At 51.0% G+C, this 24428-nt stretch overlaps 1 protein-coding gene across 5 annotated transcripts in view; it reads right to left on the bottom strand.

The window, feature by feature from the left end:
* Window positions 1-24165, bottom strand: part of PANK2 (pantothenate kinase 2) — a 31802-nt gene extending 7637 nt beyond the window's left edge. Inside the window, exons 1-5 of one of the 5 annotated variants that reach the window (XR_005883977.1) lie at window positions 17424-17731; window positions 10730-11082; window positions 7665-7918; window positions 5137-5313; window positions 410-533 (exon numbers count right to left, since the gene is read on the bottom strand). Coding sequence is in view for 4 of the 5 variants with exons in the window: in XM_040981018.1 (XP_040836952.1) it covers window positions 410-533; window positions 5137-5313; window positions 7665-7918; window positions 10730-11082; window positions 17424-17685 (1170 nt within the window). In the remaining variant the exon portion in view is untranslated. Of the gene's footprint in view, window positions 1-409; window positions 534-5136; window positions 5314-7664; window positions 7919-10729; window positions 11083-17423; window positions 17750-20859; window positions 20863-24160 lie in introns of those variants that run through there. The other 4 variants (XM_040981021.1, XM_040981018.1, XM_040981020.1 and 1 more) reach the window with 4 other exon arrangements.
* Window positions 24166-24428: the final 263 nt, after the last annotated feature.

Genomic DNA, 24428 nt, shown 5'->3' with positions numbered 1-24428 from the left:
AGGGCAGCCCATTCTTGGTTCTTTCATAGCCCTGTACAATGCTGCTTGACCCGAATGCTACAAGGCAGCACTGTAAAGAAGCTGAAAGCACGAAGATGCAGCTCTGCCGAGGCGGGCAGTCCTCTCCCAGCTCCAGTGCCTTCCTCTGGACTCCGCAGCCCACGATGAGCAGCGCCACTCCCCAGGGCACTGGAGGACACCCCCCACCTTCTCCTCTGAAGACGCCTTACCTGCACATAGCGGCAGTGGTCATCTTCAGTAAGAAAATAAAAGCAACATTAATCTGCATTTGGAGTTTTAACCTCACTTTCAAACAAACTCCATCAGACGTCGGCACTGCTGTGAAAGGTCACGTTGGACATCACATGACACAGCCCCTTAGCAACTGAAGAAAAGCAGGTGCCCTTACTTCATTCAGAGCACACATTCTCGCGATGGAGCCAATGTTGTTGGTGATGGTGATCAGAGTGGCTCTGGCCAGGTCCTCCTTTGTGACAGCGTCCCGCTTCTCCTTGCTCATCATGTTTCCAAAGCTGTGATGAGAAAAACATGACATTCTGTTGTTAAACCGGAAGGAACTCGGCCCAACAGAAGCCGGATGTCATCTCGCGCAGATGAAGTTGGACACTTCATACCGATGGAGCACTGCAGCTTGCAGGCGAGCCTCCAGCATCCTCCAGGAGCAGGGTCCTCTGTGCCTCTCAGGAAACCCAACCCTGACACCACAAACCTGCCCATTCAGCTAAGATCTTCCTCATTGTTTCCACAGCAACCAGACCGTTCCCCAAAAGACACCACTATCAGCAAGACCTACCTGTCCAGCCCCGCTGTTCTGCAGCCACATAAACATCTGGTAAACTACTACCCCGGAGAGGAGCAGAGCAGACAGCTGAGACAAAGGCGTTTCGGATGTCCCAGAATACGCAAGGCACTTCAGAGTACTTCACAAGCAGAACTGCCACGTTAGTCACTTCTCCAAACCCAACCAGGAAGGGAAGTGAGGACCACTGAGCAGAGCTACCGAAATTCCCTCCAAATTCACTGAATGCCTACAATGGACACTTACATAACTGTATTTCCTATTTTAAAAAACCATGTACTCCAGTACCTACAAAAAGCAACCGCATTTCTCAATCTCAAAAGCTAAAAATATTAATTTTAATAGCAAGGAGGAAAAAAACTTAAGAAATATTTAACAAAAGCAGTGTAACTTTCATACACTGAAATCCAAAAACATTGTGTAAAACAAACAACAACAACAACAACAACAAAAACCAGCAAAGAAATAAAGAAAAGAGTCCATCTTCTGAATCCTACGACTTGGGTGTTACTAGGATGCCCTCAGTAATAAAAAGCCACTCCGACTAAAACGTCAGCCGAGGCAGGTGTGTACCCGAGTGGTGAAGAAGCCACATCCCCACACTCGAGTACCTGGATTCATTTCCTGACATTCCTGCTAAGACAGAGACTGGAAGGTAGAGGTGACGGGGTTCCTACGCATTCAAGGCCCACCAGCCCTAAGCCCCCTGCCAGTCCTAAGCCCCTGCCAGCCCTAAGCCTCCTGCCAGCCCTAAGCCCCCTGCCAGCCTTGAGAGTGAACGAGCAGGTGGGAGGGTGTGAGGATGTCCGTGTATCTCAACCCAGCAGACAGGAGCAAGCATGTGACACAGTGCTTCAGACCCGACAACTCTGGGACTGCAACCCAAATCAGAGTGCCAGCTCTGCCTCCCACAGAGCACCCTGCCAGGACAGCAAGCAAGGAACGGCTCAACAACGTGAATCCTGTCATCCAGCCATGTACGAAACCGGGCTTGAGCTCTGGGTGCTCAGCTGCAACCCGGCCCCGTCCCAGCTACTGCAGGCACTTGAAGTGTGATCCAGGAGCTAGAAGATCCTTGCTTTCCCTGACTTTCAAGCAAAACAAGAATGGAGTAGAGCAGTCCCTACAGGCCTGCAGCAGGTCTGGGTCTCATGGGCACAGGAGCACACCAGTGCATGGGAGGTCTGTCTCTCATGTAACAAAACAGTTTTAAAATTTTGTACGCAAATGTTCTATCAACCTGTTGAAGCTTACTGATCTATGATATCATTTATATGACAGATTCCTAACAAGTAGGGCCCAGTGAGGTAGGAAGGCCCTCGCCTTCCACGCGCCAGCATCCCATACGGGTGCCGGTTCTAATGCCAGCAGCCCTGCTTCCCATCCTGCTCCCTGCTTGTGGCCTGGGAAAGCAGTCGAGGATGGCCCAAAGCCTTGGGACCCTGCATTCGCATGAGACACCTGGAGGAAGTTCCTGGCTCCTGGTTTCAGATTGGCTCAGCTCCAACCGTTGCAGCCGCTTGGGGAGTGAATCAGTGGATGGAAGATCTTCCTCTCTGTCTCTCCTCCTCCTCTCTCTATATCTGCCTTTCCAATAAAAATAAAAATAAATCTTAAAGAAAAACAATTCCATTAAAAAAAGATTCCTGGGCCTGGCGTGGTGGCGCAGTGGTTAAGGTCCTCGCCTTGCACGGCCGGGATCCCATATGGCACCGGTTCTAATCCCAGAAGCCCCACTTCCCACCCAGCTCCCTGCCTGTGGCCTGGGAAAGCAGTCGAGGACGGCCCAAAGCTTTGGGACCCTGCACCCATGTGGGAGACCTGGAAGAGGCTCCTGGCTTCAGATCAGCATAGCATCGGCCGTTGTGCTCACTTGGGGAGTGAATCATCGGACGGAAGATCTTCCTTTCTGTCTCTCCTCTCTGTATATCTGCCTTTCCAATAAAAAAATAATAAAAATAAATCTTCAAAAGAAAAAATAAATAAAAATAAAAAAAAAAAAAATTCCTAACAAGTGAACACACAAAAACAGAAAGAAGAGGTTTTGGCAAGACCAGGCATGGAGGAATAGGGAGGAGCAGCTGGATACAACAAACCTTCTTTTTAGAATGAAAAAAATGTTCTGAAATTAGGTTATGGTAATGGCTGGACAATTCTATAAACACAGTAGAAACTATTAAATTGGACACTCTAGGGCCCAGCGCAATGGCTCAGTGGCTAAAATCCTCAACTTGCAAGCACCAGGACTCCACGAGGGCCAGTTCATGTCCTGGCTACTCCACGTCCCTTCCAGCTCCGTGCTTACGACCTGAGAAAGTAGCAAAGGATGGCGCAACTACTTGGCACCCTGCACCCACAGGGGAGACCCAAGGAGGCTCCCGGTTTGGGATCAGCTCAGTTCCCGCCACTGCAGCCATTTGGGCAGTGAGCCAGCCGAGCCAAGACCCTTCTGTGTTCCCTTGTCTCTCTGAATCTGATCTGCCCTTCCAATAAAAATAAATTTTTTACAAAATTGGACACTCTACACAGGTGACTTTATTGGACACTTTAGGGCCCAGATAGATCCTATCTGAGTAAGATTTTCAAAAGAAACGTGGCAAGTACTGTGGCAGAGTAGATAAATCTGAGTACCAGTTCCTGTCCTGGCTCCTCCAGTTTCAACCCATCTCCCTGTTCATGTGTCCAGGAAAGTAGCAGAGGATGGTCCAAGTCCTGGGGCCCCTGCGTCAACATGGGAGACCAAGAAGAAGCTCCTGGCTTTCAGATTGGTCACTGTGGTCAAGCGACTGGACTAATGGAAAAAAAAATCATTTTTTTCTAACTCTGCCTTTCAAGTGAATAAATCTTTTAAAAAAGAGAAAAAGATGAGCCTACCACAGTAGCCTAGTGGCTAAGTCCTCACCTTGATTGTGCTAGGATCCCATATGGGTACCGGTTTGTGTCCCACCCATTCCACTGCCCATCCAGCTCCCTGCTTGTGGCCTGGAAACGCAGTACAGGGTGGCCCAAGGGTTTGGGACCCTGCACCTGTATGAAGAGAACTGGAGGAAGCTTTTGACTCCTAGCTTCAGATCGGCTCAGTTCCAGCCATTGCAGCCACTTGGCAAGTGAACCAAGAGAAGAGCTTTCTCTTTGCATTTCCTGCTCTTTGTATTTCTGCCTTTCCAATAAAAAAATTTTTTAAATAAAATAAAATAAAATAAACTCCCACAGGAGAGCATGAAAAACGTCTGGAACAGAACAGCACCCACCAGCATGTGTGCGGGCTGGATAGTGGAGCTGGTTGGGTTGAACTAGGCTTCAATGCTCATTGACATATATGAGAGCTGAATGGGATGTGGGACAGACTGGACTGGTCTTCTGTACATACTGGCAAGCACGGAAACCAGGGTAGGGGGCGGGCCTGGTGGGGGTTATTGTGGGTCACCCTGACTAGGATGCAGCTCCCAATGGTTTATGTGAGGGCCAAGTGTGTGCTGGGCAGAATCAGGCTGGACTGCAACACCATTGGTTCCAGTGGAAGACAGGGCTGGAAACAGAACTGACCCAGCAATTGCAACCACCAGCTGATTGGGGCGATGGTCTGTACCGGGCCCTGTACTGGCATGCACACACATGAACCTGGTCTGGGATCACTTCAGATGAAGTTTCTTTGGGGATATCCTCAATCAAACTGCCAGACTCAGAACCCCAACCATGAAGAGAAGTGCAAGTTCCATGGTCTGACCATGAAGTGCAAGTATCAAAGCTGAGCCTCTTCAGATGCTCAGACGGAGCAGTAGACAGCATATCCAGGTGCACATGGAGGACATAGGAGTCCATCAAAACCTCAGAGGACACTTGGTACCACCACAGAGGACAGAGGACAGAACAAATCAATCAACTACCCCAGCCATGTGCTGGCAGTGAAAATCTGGGCAAACGGAGACTCTAAGGTGGACTATGTCAGCCAGTGGATTCTGCAGCGACCTCACCGTGCTTGGAATGGCGAGACTGGCAGCATTTCAGAACTGTTGAACTATCAAAACCACTTGAGCAAGACCCTCAGAGCGTGCCCCACGTCGGGGACCTGGGATAGGTGGGAGGCTGGGTGGGGATTCTCCCTTTATCTCCCCTTTGTTACCCCAGGGACAGGAAAAAAAGAAAATAATAATGTGGAAACAACAGTCTTACCCACTTTCTTGTAGCCCTTGACCCTTTTCGCCCTGATCAACTACGTAAAGATTATCCAAATAAAATAATTACCAAAAATAAATAAATAAAATAAAAAGAAGAAATGTCTGTTTGTGTTTTGCTGTGTGCGTGCACACACTCACCTCGAGGCCACAGCCCAGCCTGGCAGGCCAAACCTCTCGTAGTCCCCGCCGTAAATGTCTCGCACGAGTTTGTCCACTTTGGTGCTATCGCCACGAGATGCCATCTCAAGAGCTTCTTCGAAAGTGGTGCAGCCGGTAAGGAGACAACAGAGACCAAAGAAAGTCCCTCCTCCAAGGCTGCAGTTAAAAACAAACACTTTCTTTAAAAATGGAAATAGGGAGGTTACTTCAGGAGCCCCCAAATCCTATCTGTGCATCACGCAATCCAACGCAATCACAAAAATGTTACTAGTGGCAAACAAGTCTACAAAAGTTACCACCCTGAATGTACACCACCCTATCTAGCAGGTCTGGTCTATGGCCTGATGCACATACACCCTGACGGTACAGTCACAGCAACGAACCAGGCACGGCCCGCTGCCCTGTCCACACACAAGCTCGGTGCCTCCTGAGCAGGGAGACCCGGCTACAATCACCCCTTGCTGCCACCACTCCTCTTCCCTCTACCAAACCCATTCGCTGTCACTCTAATCCAGGCCATGTCATCTCTCACGGTCTTCCACATCACCTTCCCTCTCTGACCATCCGCTCCAGTGATGTTCCCCACTGATCGGCCTGTCAGCTGCTGGAGCGCTACCATCTCCTGGCTGTGTGTGTGTGTGTGTGTGTGTGTGTGTGTGTGTGTGTGTGTGTAGCCTTGCCTTCTCATCTCCTGTGTGTGTGTGTGTGTGTGTGTGTGTAGCCTTGCCTTCTCATCTCCTGTGTGTGTGTGTGTGTGTGTGTGTGTGTGTGTGTGTGTAGCCTTGCCTTCTCATCTCCTGTGTGTGTGTGTGTGTGTGTGTAGCCTTGCCTTCTCATCTCCTGTGTGTGTGTGTGTGTGTGTGTGTGTGTGTGTGTGTAGCCTTGCCTTCTCATCTCCTGTGTGTGTGTGTGTGTGTGTGTGTGTGTGTGTGTGTGTAGCCTTGCCTTCTCATCTCCTGTGTGTGTGTGTGTGTGTGTGTGTGTGTGTGTGTGTGTAGCCTTGCCTTCTCATCTCCTGGCTGTGTGTGTGTGTGTGTGTGTGTGTGTGTGTGTGTGTGTGTGTAGCCTTGCCTTCTCATCTCCTGTGTGTGTGTGTGTGTGTAGCCTTGCCTTCTCATCTCCTGGCTGTGTGTGTGTGTGTGTGTGTGTAGCCTTGCCTTCTCATCTCCTGTGTGTGTGTGTGTAGCCTTGCCTTCTCATCTCCTGTGTGTGTGTGTGTGTGTGTGTGTGTGTGTAGCCTTGCCTTCTCATCTCCTGTGTGTGTGTGTGTGTGTGTGTGTGTGTGTGTGTGTGTAGCCTTGCCTTCTCATCTCCTGGCTGTGTGTGTGTGTGTGTGTGTGTGTGTGTGTGTGTGTGTGTAGCCTTGCCTTCTCATCTCCTGTGTGTGTGTGTGTGTGTAGCCTTGCCTTCTCATCTCCTGGCTGTGTGTGTGTGTGTGTGTGTGTAGCCTTGCCTTCTCATCTCCTGTGTGTGTGTGTGTAGCCTTGCCTTCTCATCTCCTGTGTGTGTGTGTGTGTGTGTGTGTGTGTGTGTGTGTAGCCTTGCCTTCTCATCTCCTGTGTGTGTGTGTGTGTGTAGCCTTGCCTTCTCATCTCCTGTGTGTGTGTGTGTGTGTGTGTGTGTGTGTGTGTGTGTAGCCTTGCCTTCTCATCTCCTGGCCGTGTGTGTGTGTGTGTGTGTGTGTGTGTGTGTGTGTGCGTGTGGCCTTGCCTTCTCATAGATGCTGCTGGAGCGCTACCATCTCCTGGCCGTGTGTGTGTGTGTGTGCAGCCTTGCCTTCTCATAGATGCTACCAGGAACTCGAGCTGTGTGTGTGCATGTGCGAGCATGTGCACACTACCAAATCTGTACAAATGTTCATGCTGAACTCTCTGCCTGGCTTCACATAGATGCTACCAGGAACTTGAGCCGTACTCCAAGCCCACATGCAGATCATAAACTGAAACAGCAATGGAATCATGATCCAAAAAACTAGAATAGCAAGTAAAGGAAACTTGGCCAGAAAGTCAGAATTTCAAAAAGGGACATTAGTATACTCCCAGACAAATTTTCTTTCACAAAATTTTAATTGGTTCTTAAAGTTATAGTTACACACAAAAACTGAAATCTCAAACAGGCCATGATATTAAAAATAAGAGTCATGGGCCCAGCACAGTAGCCTCGTGGCCCTAATTCTCGCCTTGCATGCACCAGGATCCCATATGGGTGCCAGTTCTAATCCCAGCATCCCCACTTCCCATCCAGCTCCCTGCTTGTGGCCCGGGAAAGCAGCAGAGGACGGCCCAAAGCCTTGGGACTGTGTACAAGCGTGAGAGGCCCAGAAGAAGCTCCTGGCTCCTGGCTTCAGATCAGCTCAGCTCCTCAGCCATTGTGACCACTCGGGGATTAAATCAGCAGACGGAAAATCTTCCTCTCTGACTCTCTTCCTCTCTGTGTATCTGACTTTCCAATAAAAGTAAAATAAATCTTTTAAAAAAAGAAGAGTCATTCTTGCATAAAAGACTTACCTGGTACCCGTGACCCGCTTGTAATTATCTTTGGAATATACTGCTAAGATGCTAACCCCCGAGCCAATGTTCACCAGAAGCAGAGGGTATGGATTCTTCAAATCAAATGGTAACTTCTGGCATTTTTCAGAATCCGCAGGATTTTCAAAGTAATAGCACTGTGACCGTCCGTTGAATCCAACAGAGTCTATATACAAAATCCCCTTTATCAAGCAATCTAGTTCATCCAGTTTGCAAAGCTGAAGATCGCCTATCTGTAACGACAGAAGATGAGCAGAGCTTGTAACAAGCCAACAGAAACAAAGATTCCATTTAATAAGACCTCGGCTCTCCACTCTAAAGCATGAGTTCCCACTCACAGACGCAATGCTGCAAGGCCGCAGCTGCGGAAGCGTGCCCAACACCAGCAGGACACCAGACAAGGCAGCTGTGCCCAGACGGCCGTAGTCCTGGTGACAGCCCGAGGAAGTCACCAGGAACCTGCCTTCTGCCTACCCAAGACCATCTTCAAGCCTATGGAACAGTATCAAAAGGGCTATACTGTATTATTTAACAAGTGAAACCAAAGGCCTGAAAGTGTGTAAGGATCAAGTAAGAATGTCCCTGCCCATGGCCCAGAGCACACAAGCAAAAGTATCAAAATTTAAATCATTTTGGGCCCAGCAAGATAGCCTAGTGGATAAAGCCCTCACCCTGAACCTGCAAGGATCCCATATGGGCGCCGGTTTGTATCCCGGTAGCCCTGCTTCCCATCCAGCTCCCTGCTTGTGGCCTGGGAAAGCAGTCGAGGACGGCCCAAAGCCTTGGGACCCTGCACTCGCGTGGGAGACCCAGAAGAAGCTCCTGGCTTCAGATCAGCTCAGCTCCAGCCGTTGCGGCCGCCGGGGAGTGAATCAGCAGATGGAAGATCTTCCTCTGTTTCTCCTTTCTGTATATCTCACTTCCCAAAAAGCATAAGTATCTTTTTTAAAAATATAAACCACTGTATCAGCTTACTTCCATTTGAATAGCACTGCACGGCTATTAAGAAATGAAGAGAATCTGTACGTACTGAAGCGGCAAGACCTTCAGCACATTTTTGCCAAAAATGCAGACATTTTGTACAACACAATCCAGTCTGCCTGCTCCTGCTCTTAAGCCCACATGTCTGTCCCTCCCAGTTATTCAGAGAAACACGCGTGACCGCAGAGGTAACCCCCCCCACTGACTCAGGTCAAAGTTCACAACCCTGAGTGTGCCGGGCTCCGCTGTGCGCGCACTCAGGTCGGCTGGCAAGCTCTCCCCGGGAACCAACTCCCACCTCGCCACATTCACCTCGACTCATCTCAGCCACTATTTCTTCACCTTAATCCTTAATAAACTCCTCTGGCCAAAGCCAAACCAATCACTGCGCTGTACCACCTAGCCACTGCCTCATGCCAAGATGAATCCAGGCCGACTTGTTCAGCATTTTCATTTCTGGGTCAAATCTTTGTTATACTGGCCTGTCGCAATCCAAGCAGATCTCTGACATTGTACATCAAATTCATTGTTCCTCCAACCTTTTCCCTAATTCATGTTATCCTCCAACCTCCTGCTGCTCGGCTGCTGCTCCCGACACCTCTCAACCTTCCTGCCAGTCAGGACTCCCTCACACCACACCAAGCTTGCCTGCCAGTGCGACACCTGCAGGCTGCGGTGCTCGGGCTAGTGAAACTACCCGACAGATTCCAGCATCTACATGGAGCCGAGCATCACTTCCGAGTGACAGGAGTGTTGTGAGAAATGTCGGTGAGGACGTCATTACGGGAAGAGCAGAGGATACCGAGAACCACGCGTTCCCTGGACCAAGGCCTCACCACACCCTGCACCAGCCCAGTGCGCTCCCAAGGGCACCCGCACAGGCCCCTGGCTACAGAGGGGCCCCCTTCACTCAGCACTACCGCCCCAAGTTCTCCAACAGGCCTCCTCCAAGGGCAGCAGCCCTCTCCTGCGGCCTCCTCTTCACTGAGGGGTGCAAAAGAAACCACTGGAAACCAAAACAAGCCCCAGATACCTCATGTGTTATGATTAGTACATGGCCCCTTACAGAAAACGTTAAAAGACAAAGGACAAGACCACACACCCTCCCAGGACACTAGAGGGAGAACAGAAAGACAAGTTCAGCACAAGGCAGACCACTCCTCTGCACTGACATTCTCATTTGCTGTCAAGAAACACGGTTACTGAAGCCATTTTCTACGTGTGCGGAGCCCTGAAGGTTAGGGTCACGGCCAAGTCACACTTATCAGTGCTCCCGCCTAGCCACACAGCCGCCCTCCCGGGACCCAGCCGTAAGGGCTGGCTCACCGTGTTAACTGGGCAAGGGAAAGCCAAGTGCCCAGAGCGCTCCCCCTACAGGCCAGCCAGACACAGCGCAGCGCGCCGCTCTCCAGCGGCCTCTCCAACCAGCCGGCGTCCTGGAAACCCCAGCTTTGAGCAGAGTTCCTCATTTTTAAAACCAGTAAACATGCCAAGAAAAAAGAGGCACAAGGGAAATTGGGTGAGCAGCGGAAATAATTTTGTGATATAAAACTATTTTGCATTTCAGTGTCAATTTCCTGACGAGGTGGGCATTCAGCCTAGAAGCCGACATGCCAGTCAGGACACCCGCGACCCACCTCGGAGTCCCTGGGTTCAAGCCCCGACTCCTGCTCCTGAGCCCGGCTTCCTGCTAATGCAGACCCTGGGGGTGGCAGTGACGGCTCCTGCCCTCCACATGCCGACCTGGACTGGGCTGCAGCACTCACTCACTCATCTCTCTCAACTCTTTAACAATCATGTTTCTCACAGGCAATTCCTCATTCTACTTATCAGATTCATTCCTTTTTCAAGTTAAAAATGCTTCTTCCCAGAGGCCTGACTCCGACCCAAGCAACTAAACGAGGGAAAAGCTCAACTGGACGCCCCTCTAGATGGCTAACTCCTATCGCTGCAAGTCATCTTCATCTGACGTGAGAGAATTCAAGCTCTGTTAGAGAAGGAAATGGAATTCTTTTAACCACCAAATTACCATAAATTGTATATAAGCTAAAAAAAATGCATACTGTGAGAAAGTCCTGCTCAAATTTGTACGCTCCACCTCCAGTGGCACAAAAGACAGTGTGGAGACTCGAGAAGTTTTTATCTCTGCCCATCTGGATAAAGGCGGGCATGTCATGAGTGGGAAAGCGGATAAAGTGCAGGTCGCCTTTGCGCCCGCACAGAGTCAGGTCCTTCAGCTCCAGGTGCACGTCCCGAATACCCGTGGAGCCGTACGCCACGTTGGAGGTCAGGTACTTCCGAATGCTCTTAAGGCTTTCCACTTCTTCCTCTTCTTCTTCAGCAGTGATGTCTTTGGGTTCAAAATAAACCAGCTTGACCAGGGTTCCACCAATATCCAAGCCAAACCACGGAAAGACTACACGGGGAAGGGAGACAAGAGTCAGAACAGCCTGTTTCCTGAAAGCCGAACCCACACTTACTACATTAGTCACTTAAGATGGCCTACCCTGTGGTTTCCCAGGGTTGCACAAAAAGGTTTGGGGGAAAGAAATGATTCTGATTTGGAAGCATGTCTTTATTATTTATTTTTTTTGGAAGCATGTCTTAAAAACAAAAAACTAGGACAGAAATTAAAACACACCCCCCCCAAAGCACTGGCCCAATACACTCTTTCTGTACAGATAAGCCCAAACTACACTATCAAACACCTTAAAAAATAACTAAATAACCACTCATAAACTTCAAATGTGAGAAACAGAGACTTCAGCGCTTCAGTTTAGTGGCCAAACTAGAGAAGGAATCCGAACCCCACGCATGGAAGCCCCTGAGGTGGATTCCTTCCTCCAAGCACAACAGGCGGTCTTTAGTGGCACAGCTTCAGGTGTCCCAGCCCAGATGCTGTGGGAATATGAGAAGTGAACCAACCCCAATTTAAGATCTCTCTTGTTCTACCTTTTAATTTAAAAATTTAAAAAATCTGTGCATTAAGAAAAAACCTCGCATACTGAACATAAAAGGTGTTTTAGTATCTGTTCCCAAAGAAGATTAGACGGAGACGGACCGAAAAGACACTCAAGTCCTCCCCTCCTGCCCCGAACTGCTGGCACAACAGGCTAACCCAAAGCCAGCATCCCACATGGGTACTGCTTCATGTCCCAGCCACTCTGCTTTGACCCAGCTAACGGCTGGGAAAGCAATGGAAGACGGCCCAAGCCCTTGGGTCCCTGCACCCACATGGGAGACCCAGAAGAAGCTCCTGGCTCCCAACCTCAGATTGGCTCAGCTCTGGCCACTGTAGCCACTTAGGAAGCAAACCAGCAGATGGAGATCTTCCCCATCACCTCCCCCGCTTCAAGTAACATAAATAAATTTTTAAATATATATAAATATAGATAGATACACTGATCTATTTATTCTAAACAATTCTGGGCAATGAGAAGCAACACCACCGGCTGACAAGGGCAGTGATAGCTGAGGACCTTCCAGCTGAGGAATGGGGTACACAGGCAGGAGTGCCCACCCTGCAAACAGCCATGGGGAGCTGGAGGAGAAACACGCTTGGGGCACCGGGGTAGCACCCCTCCCCACTACCAAAAATGACTGCCAAGACTTGAATCAGGATACAGCAGGCTACTGAGCAGCCTGCAGCACTTGACTCCCAGATCAGTGCCCGGGCTCAAACCCTAGACACTCTAGGTCCAGCTGGACACAGCAAATCCTGGGTCACATACTTGAGTTCCTGGCACCCAAGTGTAAGAGCCAGACACAGCTCCTGACTCTGCTTCAGGCTGGCACAGTTCCAGCTGCTGGTGGCTGTTTGGGCAGTGAAACAGAGGATGTTAGCTCTCTCCCTGTCACTTTAAAAAAGAGAGAGAGAGACTGCTAGCTATGGCATGGTTATAAGAATTATGTGATAAAACTATTTACAAGGGACAAGCCCAGTGGCACAGCGGCTTACGCCACTACCTGCAATAGGCGAGCTGCTCGGAGTTACGGATACGCCGCTTCTGATCGAGCTTCCTGCTAACATTCCTGAAAAGGCAGTAACAAACAGCCCAAGTACTTGGCCCCTGTCACTCAGGAGACCAGGATGGAGCTCCGTGCTCCTGGCTTCAGCCTGGCCCAGCCCTGACTGCTGCAGCCATTTCGGGGGAATAAACCAGCAAAAGAAGATCTCCTGTTTCTACTCTACCTTCCAAGTAAATAAAGAAATCATTTTTAAAAATTTCCAACTCAGCACGCATGCACAATGAGTATGAAAAGTTGGCTATATTTAAATAAAGTCTGTACAGGGAAGGCAGAAGTACAAACTACAGAACTAGAAAGTTTAGCACCTATCAGCTCCCCAGGAGAAGGGGGACCCCTCAGGTGGAAACCCAAGATGTTGCACAGAGCCAGTGGAGAAGGGAAGCTCCGCAAGCAGCCTCTGCAAGGTGGGGATCTGGAAGCAAACAATGGTGCGCACGCGCGCACACACACACACACACACACACACACACACACAGAGCAGACCTTCCCTCAGCAAGACAGAGCGTTGGCGCTGCAGCAGCCCGGCCTCTCCCGGGAGAGCGCGGAGGACAGGGCTCAACCTGCAGGCTCACCAGCAGGTGCACATCCACTAATGCAACAATATCCAAGAACTTCAAATGTTCTTATGCATAAGCACAGGAACCATCACATGCTGACTTTTAGAAAAATAAGCAACCCAGAACCAAAACACTTACATGACTTCAGATCAAAGAAGGAAGAGAAAGAAAGGAGGAACTGAAAGCAAGCAGCAACTGTCTTGATGGGAAAAAAACAACAAACAATCCGATTAATTCTGAATAAGAATAGAGAATTGACCCTTAAATATGCACTAAAAAGTTAGTAGTTCCAGAAGACACACACACACACATACCTTCAAACCAGAAAAAGTAAATTATTCAAGAACAAGGAAAGAAAGTACAAAACTGAAGGGCCAGGAATGAATGGATGCACGCACACCAATGTGACTACCAAGAGAACACCCAGGGAAGCCATCCACAAGGGCCTCGTCAGAAGGAACTGGGTGTGGGACGAACAGCAGGTGCCACCTCCGGCCCCGAGGTGAAGTTACTGCCTGGGACCCCTCAGCTGGCATGCCAAGGCCTGGATCTGAGCCCTGCTCTGCTTTCAACTTCAGCTGCTTGCCAACCAACACCCCGAAAGGCAGCAGGTGCGGCTCAGGACTGAGTCCCCAGCTTCCGTTAGGCACCTGGGGACCGAACCGGCAGACAGAGCATCTCTTTTTGCTTTTCCAAATCAAGTAAATAAATAAGCAAACATTTAAAAAGTTACTTCTAGAAAAAAAAAAAAAAGATGGAATGGGCTTTCAAGCCAAATGATTTGTATGAACGTCTCCAACACCCTGGAGGAGCAGAGATGCAGGGAACCAAGGCCCCAGAGGGCCACTGCACCCAGCGCTGTGTCTGCTAAGCAGGCAGGTCCGGGCAGGACGGCGGCCCTCCCAACGAGGGCGGCCCCTATCCTTAATTCACACATTAACTCTACCACTCAAGTAAACACATCGAAAAAACAAAAATAACAGTGTGTACACACCCTTCCTTTAACTGACTTGCCAAATTTGTACATTTATAGAAGCAAAATAAATGCCTGGACAACTCTACCTGCTGTGTCCAACAAATGCCAACAGAGCCCAATACAGCACTGCAGACCGAACACCTCAAAGGGGTGGGGAGGTGTATGAGGCCCCTCAACCAGCTCAGCCACTGCCTGCACTGGTTTTTACTTGAAAGGCCGAGTTATAAGCAGAACAGATGCTTCTTCTGCCGGCTCACTCCCGCTGTTACCGGGTCACTCAAAGCCAGGCGTTTCCTCCCAGTTATCCAGATGGATGCAGGGGCCCAAGGACTTGAGCCATCCTCTGCTGCTTTCCCAGGCTGCAAGGCGGACTCAAACCAGCACCCAGCTGGGCCGCTGGAGCTGCAGGCAGAGGCTTTCCCTGGGTGCCTGCGCCCCAGTCACCCGCGGGGAAGGAGCAGATGAAGTCCTTGACTCCTGGCCTCCCTGCACCGCCTTATTCGCTGCAGGCATTGGGGACTGCACCAGCAAGCACAGCTCTCTGCCTCTCCCTTTCTTCATCACCCTGCCTTTCAAATAAACTTCTTAAAATAAAAACAAACCCACAGATGGGTATGAGATGAGAGACCTCAGAACTGTGTGGTTCATGTACACACACACAAAATATACAGAGGATCTGAGCATCACAGCGACTCAGTGGATACACTAAGCACAAACAAGTTTCTACCAGAAGCAAAAAGAAGACACTTTCTTTTCAGGTACCCACAAACTTTACAAAAATTAACTGCCTGTGGAGGGCACAATGGCTCAACTGGCTGGTTCTCTGCCTGCAAGGTGTGGGTTCGTGTCCTGGCTGCTCCCTGCTGGATGTGAAAGCAGTGGAAGACGGTCCAATGCCTTGGGACCCTGCACCCGCATGGGAGACCTGGCAAAGCTCCTGGCCCTGATTTCAAAGGAGCCCAGCTCTGGCCACGGTGGCCATTTAAGGAGTGAACCAGTGGGTGAAACATCCCTACATATAGCTCTTTCAAGCAACATAAATCTTCAAAACAAACAAAAAGGATGAACAGCCATTAAAAACAAAAATCAACTCCACACGCTTTAGAGAACCTCAACATTGAAGGCCTATACAATGGCTCATTGGCTAAACCCTCACCTTGCAAGCACCAGCATCCCATACGAGCCCCAGTTCATGTCCCAGCAGCTCCACTTCCCATCCAGCTCCCTGCTTGTGGCCTGGGAAGGCAGTGGAGGACGGCCCAAAGCCTTGAGACTCTGCACCCACATGGGAGACCCTGAAGAAGCTCCTGGCTCCTAGCTTCGGATCAGCTCATCTCTGGTCATTGCAGCCACTTCGGGGAGTGAACCAGCAGATGGATGGAAGATCTTTCTGTCTCTCTCTGTAATCTGCCTTTCCAATAAAAACAAATTAGGTTAAGGAAAAAAAGAAAACTTGAGAGGGGCCAGTGTTGTGTGGTATGAAAGATAGTGAGACAGAGAGCCTCCACTGGCTGGCTCACCCCGAAGCAGCTGTAACTTGGGCTGGGCCAGGCCACAGCCAGCAGCGCTCAGGTCGACCCTCAGGTGGGCAGCGGGCTCCAAACACGTAGACAATTTTCCACTGCTTTCCCAGACCGTTAGGGAGCTGGGCCAGAGGAGCAGCTGGGGAACAAGCTGGCCTCTATATAGGACGCACAGGTCACAGGCAGCAGCTGTACCAGCTTACACCACAGCACCGCTGGTCGGGGCTCAATGCCCACCCCAGGCCTTAATCTTCCACCAAAATATTATTCTTTAAATGCTGATTTTCCATGATCCTTCTGAAGTATCTTTATAAACACAAGACTTAACCTTCCTTTGATTCTTGCAGTTAAACAAAAGCATACTGGGGAGTCAGCAGTCAGCAAGCAGCTGCTGCACCTAGGGGCTGAAGGAGGGAGAGCTGGTCTCCTACTCCGCCTGACTTAATCCGAGAAGTGAGCAGACCACAGACGCCAGAAGCAAAGCCCTCCAACAGGAATACGTCTCAGTTCCTTGAAGGATGTTTCAAAACCACCTGTAATATTAACAGGCCTCCAACACACAGACGTGGCCACTTGTCGATGCTCTGAATACAACCTTCCTCCAGAGTCTGGTCCCAGACACAGCCCACCGCGCACTTGACAATAACCACAAACTCCAGGCGATCACCGGCAGGTCTGGTCTCAGAGAAAACCACTCAGTGAGCACAGTTTGAGGTCCAAGATAAGAAAGCCAGGTTTTCTGGGTTCCCCTTTGCCTCACCAGCACCTGGCAGGGCTGTGAGCCACAAGGACTCCATTCTGCGCAGAGCGCCGGCCCTGTGACAACCCAGAACGGCTGCTCCTCTCCACATCTCCACGAGGAAAATCAGAAACCAGAAAAGAAACGACTTGCTCAAGAATCAGGCGCTTCCCAAACACCATAAACACCAGGTTAACCAACTCCACAAATGCACAAACTGAAAACTGTTTTCCAACTCTCCCCCCAAGATGATGGAAAAAGGAGTCGGAGGCTCGCTCAGTCACCCAAACCGCAGGGGTGGAAGAGAAGGAACGGGGCGGCAGGGCCCAGGGTCTTCAACAAGGCCCCAGCCGGTAGCCCGCTCGCACAGGAACCCACAGACAGCCCGACTGACGGCCTGGAGAAAAGCATGCAGCACTCTGGACAAAGGGACCTGACGACAGAACGCACAGACGCACCGCCAGTGGGCAACTCCCTGAACAGCTTCCCCTCCACAGGGGCGGAATTACACAATTACAGACCCGAACCGTGAGCACCTGCAACTACGGGGCAGAGAAAAAAAAAAGAAAATACCACGGCGCTCTCCGGGTGAGAGCGGACGGCAGGCAGAGCTTAGGGTGCACGGGCCGCGGGAGGCAGCTGCAGGCCTGCAGCCTCGGGGGGCTGGGAGTCGACAGAGACCACGCCCGGGAGAGCAGTTCTCCGGTCAGCCTCGGAAGCAGGGCGCACGGATCATTCAATGGGTCCGGGGGAAGGGAGGCGGTGGGATCGAGTCCGGCCTGCGCGGGGGCTGCGCTCACGTGCCCCTCGGGCCGCCCGGGCACCTGGAGGGGCCCCGCGAGCGGCCGAACCCAACGGCGCGCACCGGGCGAGCGCACGCTCCGCGCGCCGGAGAAGGACAAACGGCGGCCGGGCCGGGAGGGGGGCACTTACGCGGCCGCTTCTTCCGGAGGCTTTCGGCGCGCGGGCGGGTCCCGGAGGCAGGGCCGCTGTAGGAGCCGGGCCGGACCCGCCTCACGCCCTGCGCCGCGGCCTCGACCGCCGGAGCCGACGCGCTGCTCGCCCGGCGCCGCAGCGGTTCCCGCCGCCGCCGCCCTTCGGGGGCCCCGGGCGCCGGCACCCCAGCCTCCGGGGCGGGGGCGTCGGCGGCCCCGCCGTGGCGCTCCATGGGCGCGCCTCGCTGGTCCGCTCCCATCCGCAGCAGCCGCCGCTGCCGCCCGAGCCAGCCCCCCAGCGCCGCGCTCGTCCGAGCCTCCCCGGCGGCGGGCAGTGCGGCCGCAGCGGAGGCGCACCCGCGGCTGGCCGCCTCTTCCGTTGCGCCAACACGCAGCGAGCCAATCCCAGCAGGCGGGAGGCGGTCCGAACACCTCGCGTCCAGTAGGTTGCGGGACTCGAGGCGGATGGACCTCGCCTCAGTCCAATCAGAGGCTTCCAGGACGCGGCGGAGGGAAGGATCCGGGCTCGGGGAGAAGGTGGTGTCTCCGAGAGGAGAGTGATGGAGACGCCGCCCAATGGGCGCCTGGAACGGCGGAGGGTTGGGGGCGTCCGCGCCCCCTTTTTGCCCAGCCGCCCACCCACAACGCGTGGGCAGTCGGGTCTCCGAGGCCCGGACCTCTCCCGGGACGCCGCTGCGTCCCGCTCCGGGGCACCGGGGCTCCCCGCAGCCCCTGCCCTGGCCGTTAGCACGCGGATGGACTCTTCGCGCGGCTGACCTGAGCCTTTGTCCCCCGGCCTGGTCCCTCCCCTCGGGCCGAGAAAGGCCCCAGGCTGGTCTCCACGGCAACAGGAGGCGGCGGGTCGTAAATCCTTCTCCGCCTTCCCGCAGCCAAGGAGGGATTGGTTGTGTGAATCGCCAAAGTAGACTTGGCCTTTTCAGGGAGGGACTCCCTTTGCTCCGCGGTGCCCGCTGGGCTAGCAGGTGGACATGGACTTGTTTTCTTCATTTCTTCCCATCCCCCGCAAAAAGAAAGGCAGGGGCAGGGTTAAGAAGGTTGAGCTGCTCCTGCTTCTTGAGCTGAAGTCCCACGCTCTCCCCAGATCAGCTCCGCGGCCTCTGTGGGCTGCCACCCAAGCGGGTTCCACAGGAAGGCCCGTGGCCCGGCACCCCTGGGAACACCCGTGGCCCAGCCGCAGCGCGCTCCTCCCCGGCCTCGGGCTTCCAAGCCTGTGAGTTCTGGAGCCCGTCCTAAAGGATGAAAAATCCCATGGCACCGTGACCTTTTCTTTTTCTTTTTTTTTAATTTGTTCAGTATTCATGTGTTTTATTAAAACTTGTATTGAAAAGTCAGATTACGGAGAAGGAAGAAATAAAGTTCTTCTATCCACTGGTTTACTCCCCAAGTGGCCACAAGAGCCGGAGCTGAGCCGATCCAAAGTCAGTAGTCAGAGGTTTCTTCTGGGTCTTGTACTTGGATGCAAGGACCCCAAGGCTTTGGGTCGTCCTTGACTGCTTTTCCAGGCCACAGGTAGGGAGCTGGATGGGAAGTGGGGCCACCAGGATTAGAAGCGGCACCCATATGGGATCTTGGCGCGTGCTAGGCACAGACTTTAGCCACTAGGCTACCGTGCCACACCTCTCTTTCAAAATAAATAAATATTTAAAAAAAAAAAAGAATAAAGATGGGGGAAAAAATTCTCATCTCTTACCTGCCATTATAAACCACAAGATTAGGCTTAGCACAATGGCACAGTGGCTAAATCTTCACCTTGCCCACGCCCAGCATCCCATGTTTATGTCCCGGCTGCTCCACTTCCCATCCAGCTCCCTGCTTGTGGCCTGGGAAAGCAGGCGAGGATGGCCTAAAGCCTTGGGACCCTGCACCTGCGTGGGAGACCCGGAAGAAGCTCCGAGTTCCTGGCTACAGATTGACTCAGCTCTGACCATACCAACAACTTAATGAGTGAATCAGCAGATGAAGATCTTCCTCTCTGTATATCTGACTTTCCAATAAAAGTAAATAAATCTTGAAAAAGCAGCAGCAGCAGCAGCACAGGCTGTCACAGCAAGCATCTACTCGGATTCCAGAGCAGTAACTTGCAGGGTGGGTCTCGAGCAAGGTGTACAGCCCCTGCCAGGAATGCTGGCGTCCCGCACAGGGCACCAGTTCAGCTGCTGCATGTGCCACTTCTGCCCCAGCTTCCTGCTGACATGCCTGGGAAAGCAGCCAGGATGACCCAAGCCCTTGGGCCCCTGCATTCCCATGGGAGTGGACGGAGCTCTAGGCCCTTGGCTTGGGCCGGGCCCACTCCTGGCCATGGTGCCCTTTGGGGAGTGACCCAGTGACAGTCTCTTCTCTGTCTGTAACTCTGCCTTTCAAATGAATAAATCTTGTTTAAAAAGCAAATCTAGAGTCTTTTCAGTGACAAAACATCCTACAGAACACTCATCTACCGTAGTGCTTAATATGAGGTAAAAACACTAACATTTAGGCTTAAACTGTGTTTGTGAGAGAGACCCCAGTTTCTGTGAATCAGGAATTGAGGAGTGACCCCTGGATGACCCTGACCCTGGGTGCTTGGCGAGGTGGCCATCATTTGAAAGAACAGTGACCTCCCGGATGCTGAAGTGAAGTTCATGGCAGGTGAATGGGTTCTGGCTGTTAACAAGAGCTCTCGGCTCACGCTGCAGGCATCGGCGAGGTCGGCTGTGTGTGCTCCCATCACAGCGGCTGGTCTTCCCCGGGAGCCGGTCATCCATGAGAGAAGGCAGACAGGGATGTTACGTCTGCATGGATATGAGGAGTGCATCTGGTAAACCACGCTGTGGCTTCGCAGTTCTGATTGATGAAGGTGATGGCCCTGGTCACAGCGGCTGGACCCACAAAGATACCTGGCAGTGGAGAGGGAGCCGCCAGAGACCACCCTGGCAGCTGCCCTCTGATCTTCAAGGACAGCGCATTTTCTTTTTAGGATTTGTTTCTTTTTATTGGAAAGGCAGATTTACAGACAAGAGAGACAGAAAGATCAATCATCTCTGGGTTCACTCCCAAAGTGGTCGCAACAGCTGGAGCTGAGCCAATTTGAAGCCAGAATCCAGGAGCTGCTTCCAGCTGTGCCAAGTGGGTGCAGGGTCCCAAGGCCTTAGGCCGTCCTCGACTGCTTCCCCAGGCCACAAGCAGGGAAGCGGAGCAGCCAGGGTATGAACCAGCGCCCATATGGGATCCTGGTGTTTGCGAAGTGAGGCGTTGACAAAGCACTGAGCCACTGGGCAGAGCCGAGAGTATGTGTTTTCATCTCTGCTTTCTAAGGGCCAAGCAAGGGAGGGGACAGAGCTCCCTGAGCTTCCATTGTCTTGCAGATCAAGCAAAGCTTGATAATAAATACTAAAACACCGCGAAGGCCAGCCCACACACAGGGTTTACAGAACCACTTCCTCCTCCTTCCATTGGCGACAGAAACAAGAAGGACGGCAATGAGCACCCCCCCCCTTTTCTTTTCCCCATGAAGAACTTGAGAAAACCTTATCTGCTCACGTTCTTCAAGGACAAAGGTATGAAGAGCATGCAGTTCTGAAGTCCCTAAAGGCTTGTCTGGGATCTGGCCCAGCGTCTACTCCTAAAGCAGGCCAGAAACGAATGTCACATGTGTGCACCCATCACACACAGGCCAGCCAGCAGGTGGCATTCAGTGGGTAGAACAAAGAAGACTCAAGATGAAATGGGATGTACTTGGAACTCACAGGGCTTGCACAATGGCTCAGTGGCTAAATCCTCACCTTGCGAGTGTCAGGATCCCATGGACTGGTTCATGTCCTAACTGCTCCACCTCCATCCAGCTCCTTGCTTGTGGCCTGGGAAAGCAGTAGAGGATGGCCCAAAGCCGAGGGTCCCTGCATGCAGCTCAGCTCGGCCTGTTGCAGCCGTTTGGGGAGTGAACCAGAGGACACTAGATCTTTCTGTCTCTCCTGTACATCTGACCAGCCTTTTCAATAATAATAGTAATAAATAGAATTCACACGGCCTGTAGTAGAAAGCTTCCTCTCCCTTTCTAGCTACCCTAAGGTTACCAGCTTTCACGTAGTTTTCAAGGTCATGGCCAATTTTGTCCCTTATGTGGATGCTGTGGAATTCCAGCTAAGCAGCCTGGCACTTCAGTAGCTGTTCCTCAGAGGAGCGATCTGAGCTCCAGTACCCTGAAGCAGCCTCTGAGAGCTTGTCCTTGCTGAGGGGCGTGACGAAGCTGGGCTGTGGAGCTCTCTTGCAAATGTAATGAAAACCTTCAAAATTCACCTGTGGGTATAAAAATCACTCGTTGGGAGCTGACCTGGCACAGCGAGTTAAGCAGCTTAGGACTTCTGCTGGCTGAGGTGCCCGTTGGTCCACTCCCACAGTGTGGCTTCCTGCAAGTGTGCATGGGAAAAGAACACACGGTGTACTTGAGCCGATTCCAACCGATAGCCGACCAGAGGGGAGTTCCTGGCTCCTGACTTCAGCCTGGACCATGCCCAGCTGCCACGGCCATCCGGGAAGTAAACCAGCAGGTGAGAAATTGCTTTGTTTCTGGCCCTACGCAATAGCGTAAGGTTTAAGGTCCTCGCCTTCAACACGCCAGGATCCCATATGGGTGCCGGAGCTAATCCCAGCAGCTTCTCTTCCCATCCCGCTGCCTGCTTGTGGCCTGGGAAAGCAGTCAAGGACGGCCCAAAGCCCTGGGACCCTGCACCCATGTGGGAGACCTGGAAAGAAGTTCCTGGCTCCTGGCTTCAAATCGCATTGCGCTCACTTGGGGAGTGAATCATTGGACAGAAGATCCTCCTCTCTGTACATCTGCCTTTCCAATAAAATAAAATATTTTTTTAAAAAAGAAAGAATTTGCTTTGTTTCTGTCTGTTGCTCTGTTCTTCAACTAAGTAGAAAAGTGAATCTCCCAAATCACTAGCTGCTCTTGTAAGGCAGTGGAGCTCTTTAAGCTACACTGAAAACTTGATGACTGGGAGAGTCAAGATGGCAGGATAGGGTAAGGACGCATTTAAACAGATGAAAAAACATGAGCCAGTGTGAAGGAGAGAGGGCACATTCCAGGAAACAGGAGAGGACAGAATGACAGCAGAGGGACACCTGGAGACTGACAGACACCCAGCAGCATTCAACGAGCAGCAATCAGAACTCCACCAGCAGCCAGAACTCCACCAGCAACAAGATGGGAAGGGACGTTTGCCAGGAGCTCCAGAGATGAACCCAGACAAAGAACCGCCTGTCCTGCTGGTCTGTTCGATTTGATAAAGAGCACAGACAGTGCAGCAAGTCCAAGATGAGCAATGCGGGAACAGGGTGGATTTCACTGCACATGCACTGAGCTGGGAGTGAATTCATTTCTGCCTCAGTGAACTGCAGCAACCTGGCAATCTACAGGTTCTACCCAAGATAGGTCCAGGTAGCCCTCAGACCTAATGGCCAATAGGTTCTGGCAAGATCACCACCAATAAAAACCTAGCTATATAGGACACCTGGTGTCTCCCTAATCCTGGGACTTGCTCCAACCAGAAGTGGTAGAAAGTGTACAGACAACAATGCAGCTTCAGTACAGAATCACAGGAGGTGGAGAGTTACAGAGCTAGGGTTACAGACCATGATGGAAGTCTAACATAAGAACCCAGACCTGGAACTTGCGGGAGAGAGTGGCGCAAGTGACTGCAAAGAGCTGTGTACCAACCACAATAAGTAAAATCGAATTGTAGGCCTGTGGGTGACACAGCTTAGAAACCTGCCCCAAGGAGAAGATTCTGATAACCACAGGGACAATGACCAAGAGCAAAAGAAGAGACAACACATTTTACTGAAGACTCTTCTGCAAAGGAGCAAAAGTCTTTGCCAACTTCATAGTTAACTGAAGAAGACATTGAGAAAATGGGGGATACATAATTCAAAGCACTTATTCTAAAGCTTCTTATCACCAATGAGAAGCATGTAATTCGGGAGTTCAAAATATATCACACTGGAAATGAATCACATGAAAGCTGATATATCAGTAATTACGAATACAGTGGAGCAAATTAAAAGTACAGTGGAAAGTCTCCAAAACAGAATGAAGGAAGCAGAATAAAGAGTCAGAATTGCAATGTGTTTCTTGCCACCAGAGGGGAAACAAACAAAAAGCTGGAAGCAGAGCTGAGTCAAGCTAAAAACAGTGTTCAGGAACTGAAAGACATCATTAATAGGCCAAACATAAGAGTTATGGGAGTCCCAGAAGGTGCACAAAGAAAAGCTGGGTATAAAAACCCTGCACCTACGTGGGAGACCTGGAAGAGCTCCTGGCTCCTGGCTTCGGATTGGTGCAACACTGGCCATTGCGGTCACTTAGGGAGTGAACCATCAGATGGAAGATTTTCCTCTCTAACTCTCCTCCTCTCTGTACATCTGCCTTTCCAGTAAAAATAAAAAAGATGTTCTCTTGACAGAGAAGAGGGATAGCACCCAACAAAACCAAAGCAAATGTGAAGAACATCCCAGTAAAATAACAACAGAAAACTAAATCAATGAACAATCCATTGCTAAAACGACAAGACCAAATTACCACCCACTCATATTAACCCTGCATATAAATAGATTAAATTCATCAATCAAATGTCATAAATAAGTAGACTAGATTAAAAAAATAAAACCCATTGGTTGCCTACAAAGACATAATTCACCCACAAAGATCAGTGGAAACTATTTCTCATGGATTTTTACTTTTGTTTTAGTTCCATCTCTTCAAAACACTTTTTCATTAAATTCTTCACTGACTCATAGATCATACAATAGCATCATTTTCTTTAAAAAGGTTCTTGATTTTCTTTGTCATTTCTTCAGCAACACATTAATCTTTCAGTATCATGTTATTTAATTTCAAGGCATTGTAAATTTCCATTTTTCTTCCTGTTGTTGATTTTGTCTTGTGGCTTTTCATTTAAGCGGATGTATAGTAACTGTGAAATGGAGACTATCACATCCAGATATG

The sequence above is a fragment of the Ochotona curzoniae genome, unplaced genomic scaffold, assembly GCF_017591425.1.
Source record: "Ochotona curzoniae isolate NIBS_2020 unplaced genomic scaffold, NIBS_Ocur_1.0 contig_3520, whole genome shotgun sequence".
In the NCBI taxonomy this organism is placed as follows: Eukaryota; Metazoa; Chordata; class Mammalia; order Lagomorpha; family Ochotonidae; genus Ochotona; species Ochotona curzoniae.
This window is presented reverse-complemented; position numbering and strand designations above follow the sequence as displayed.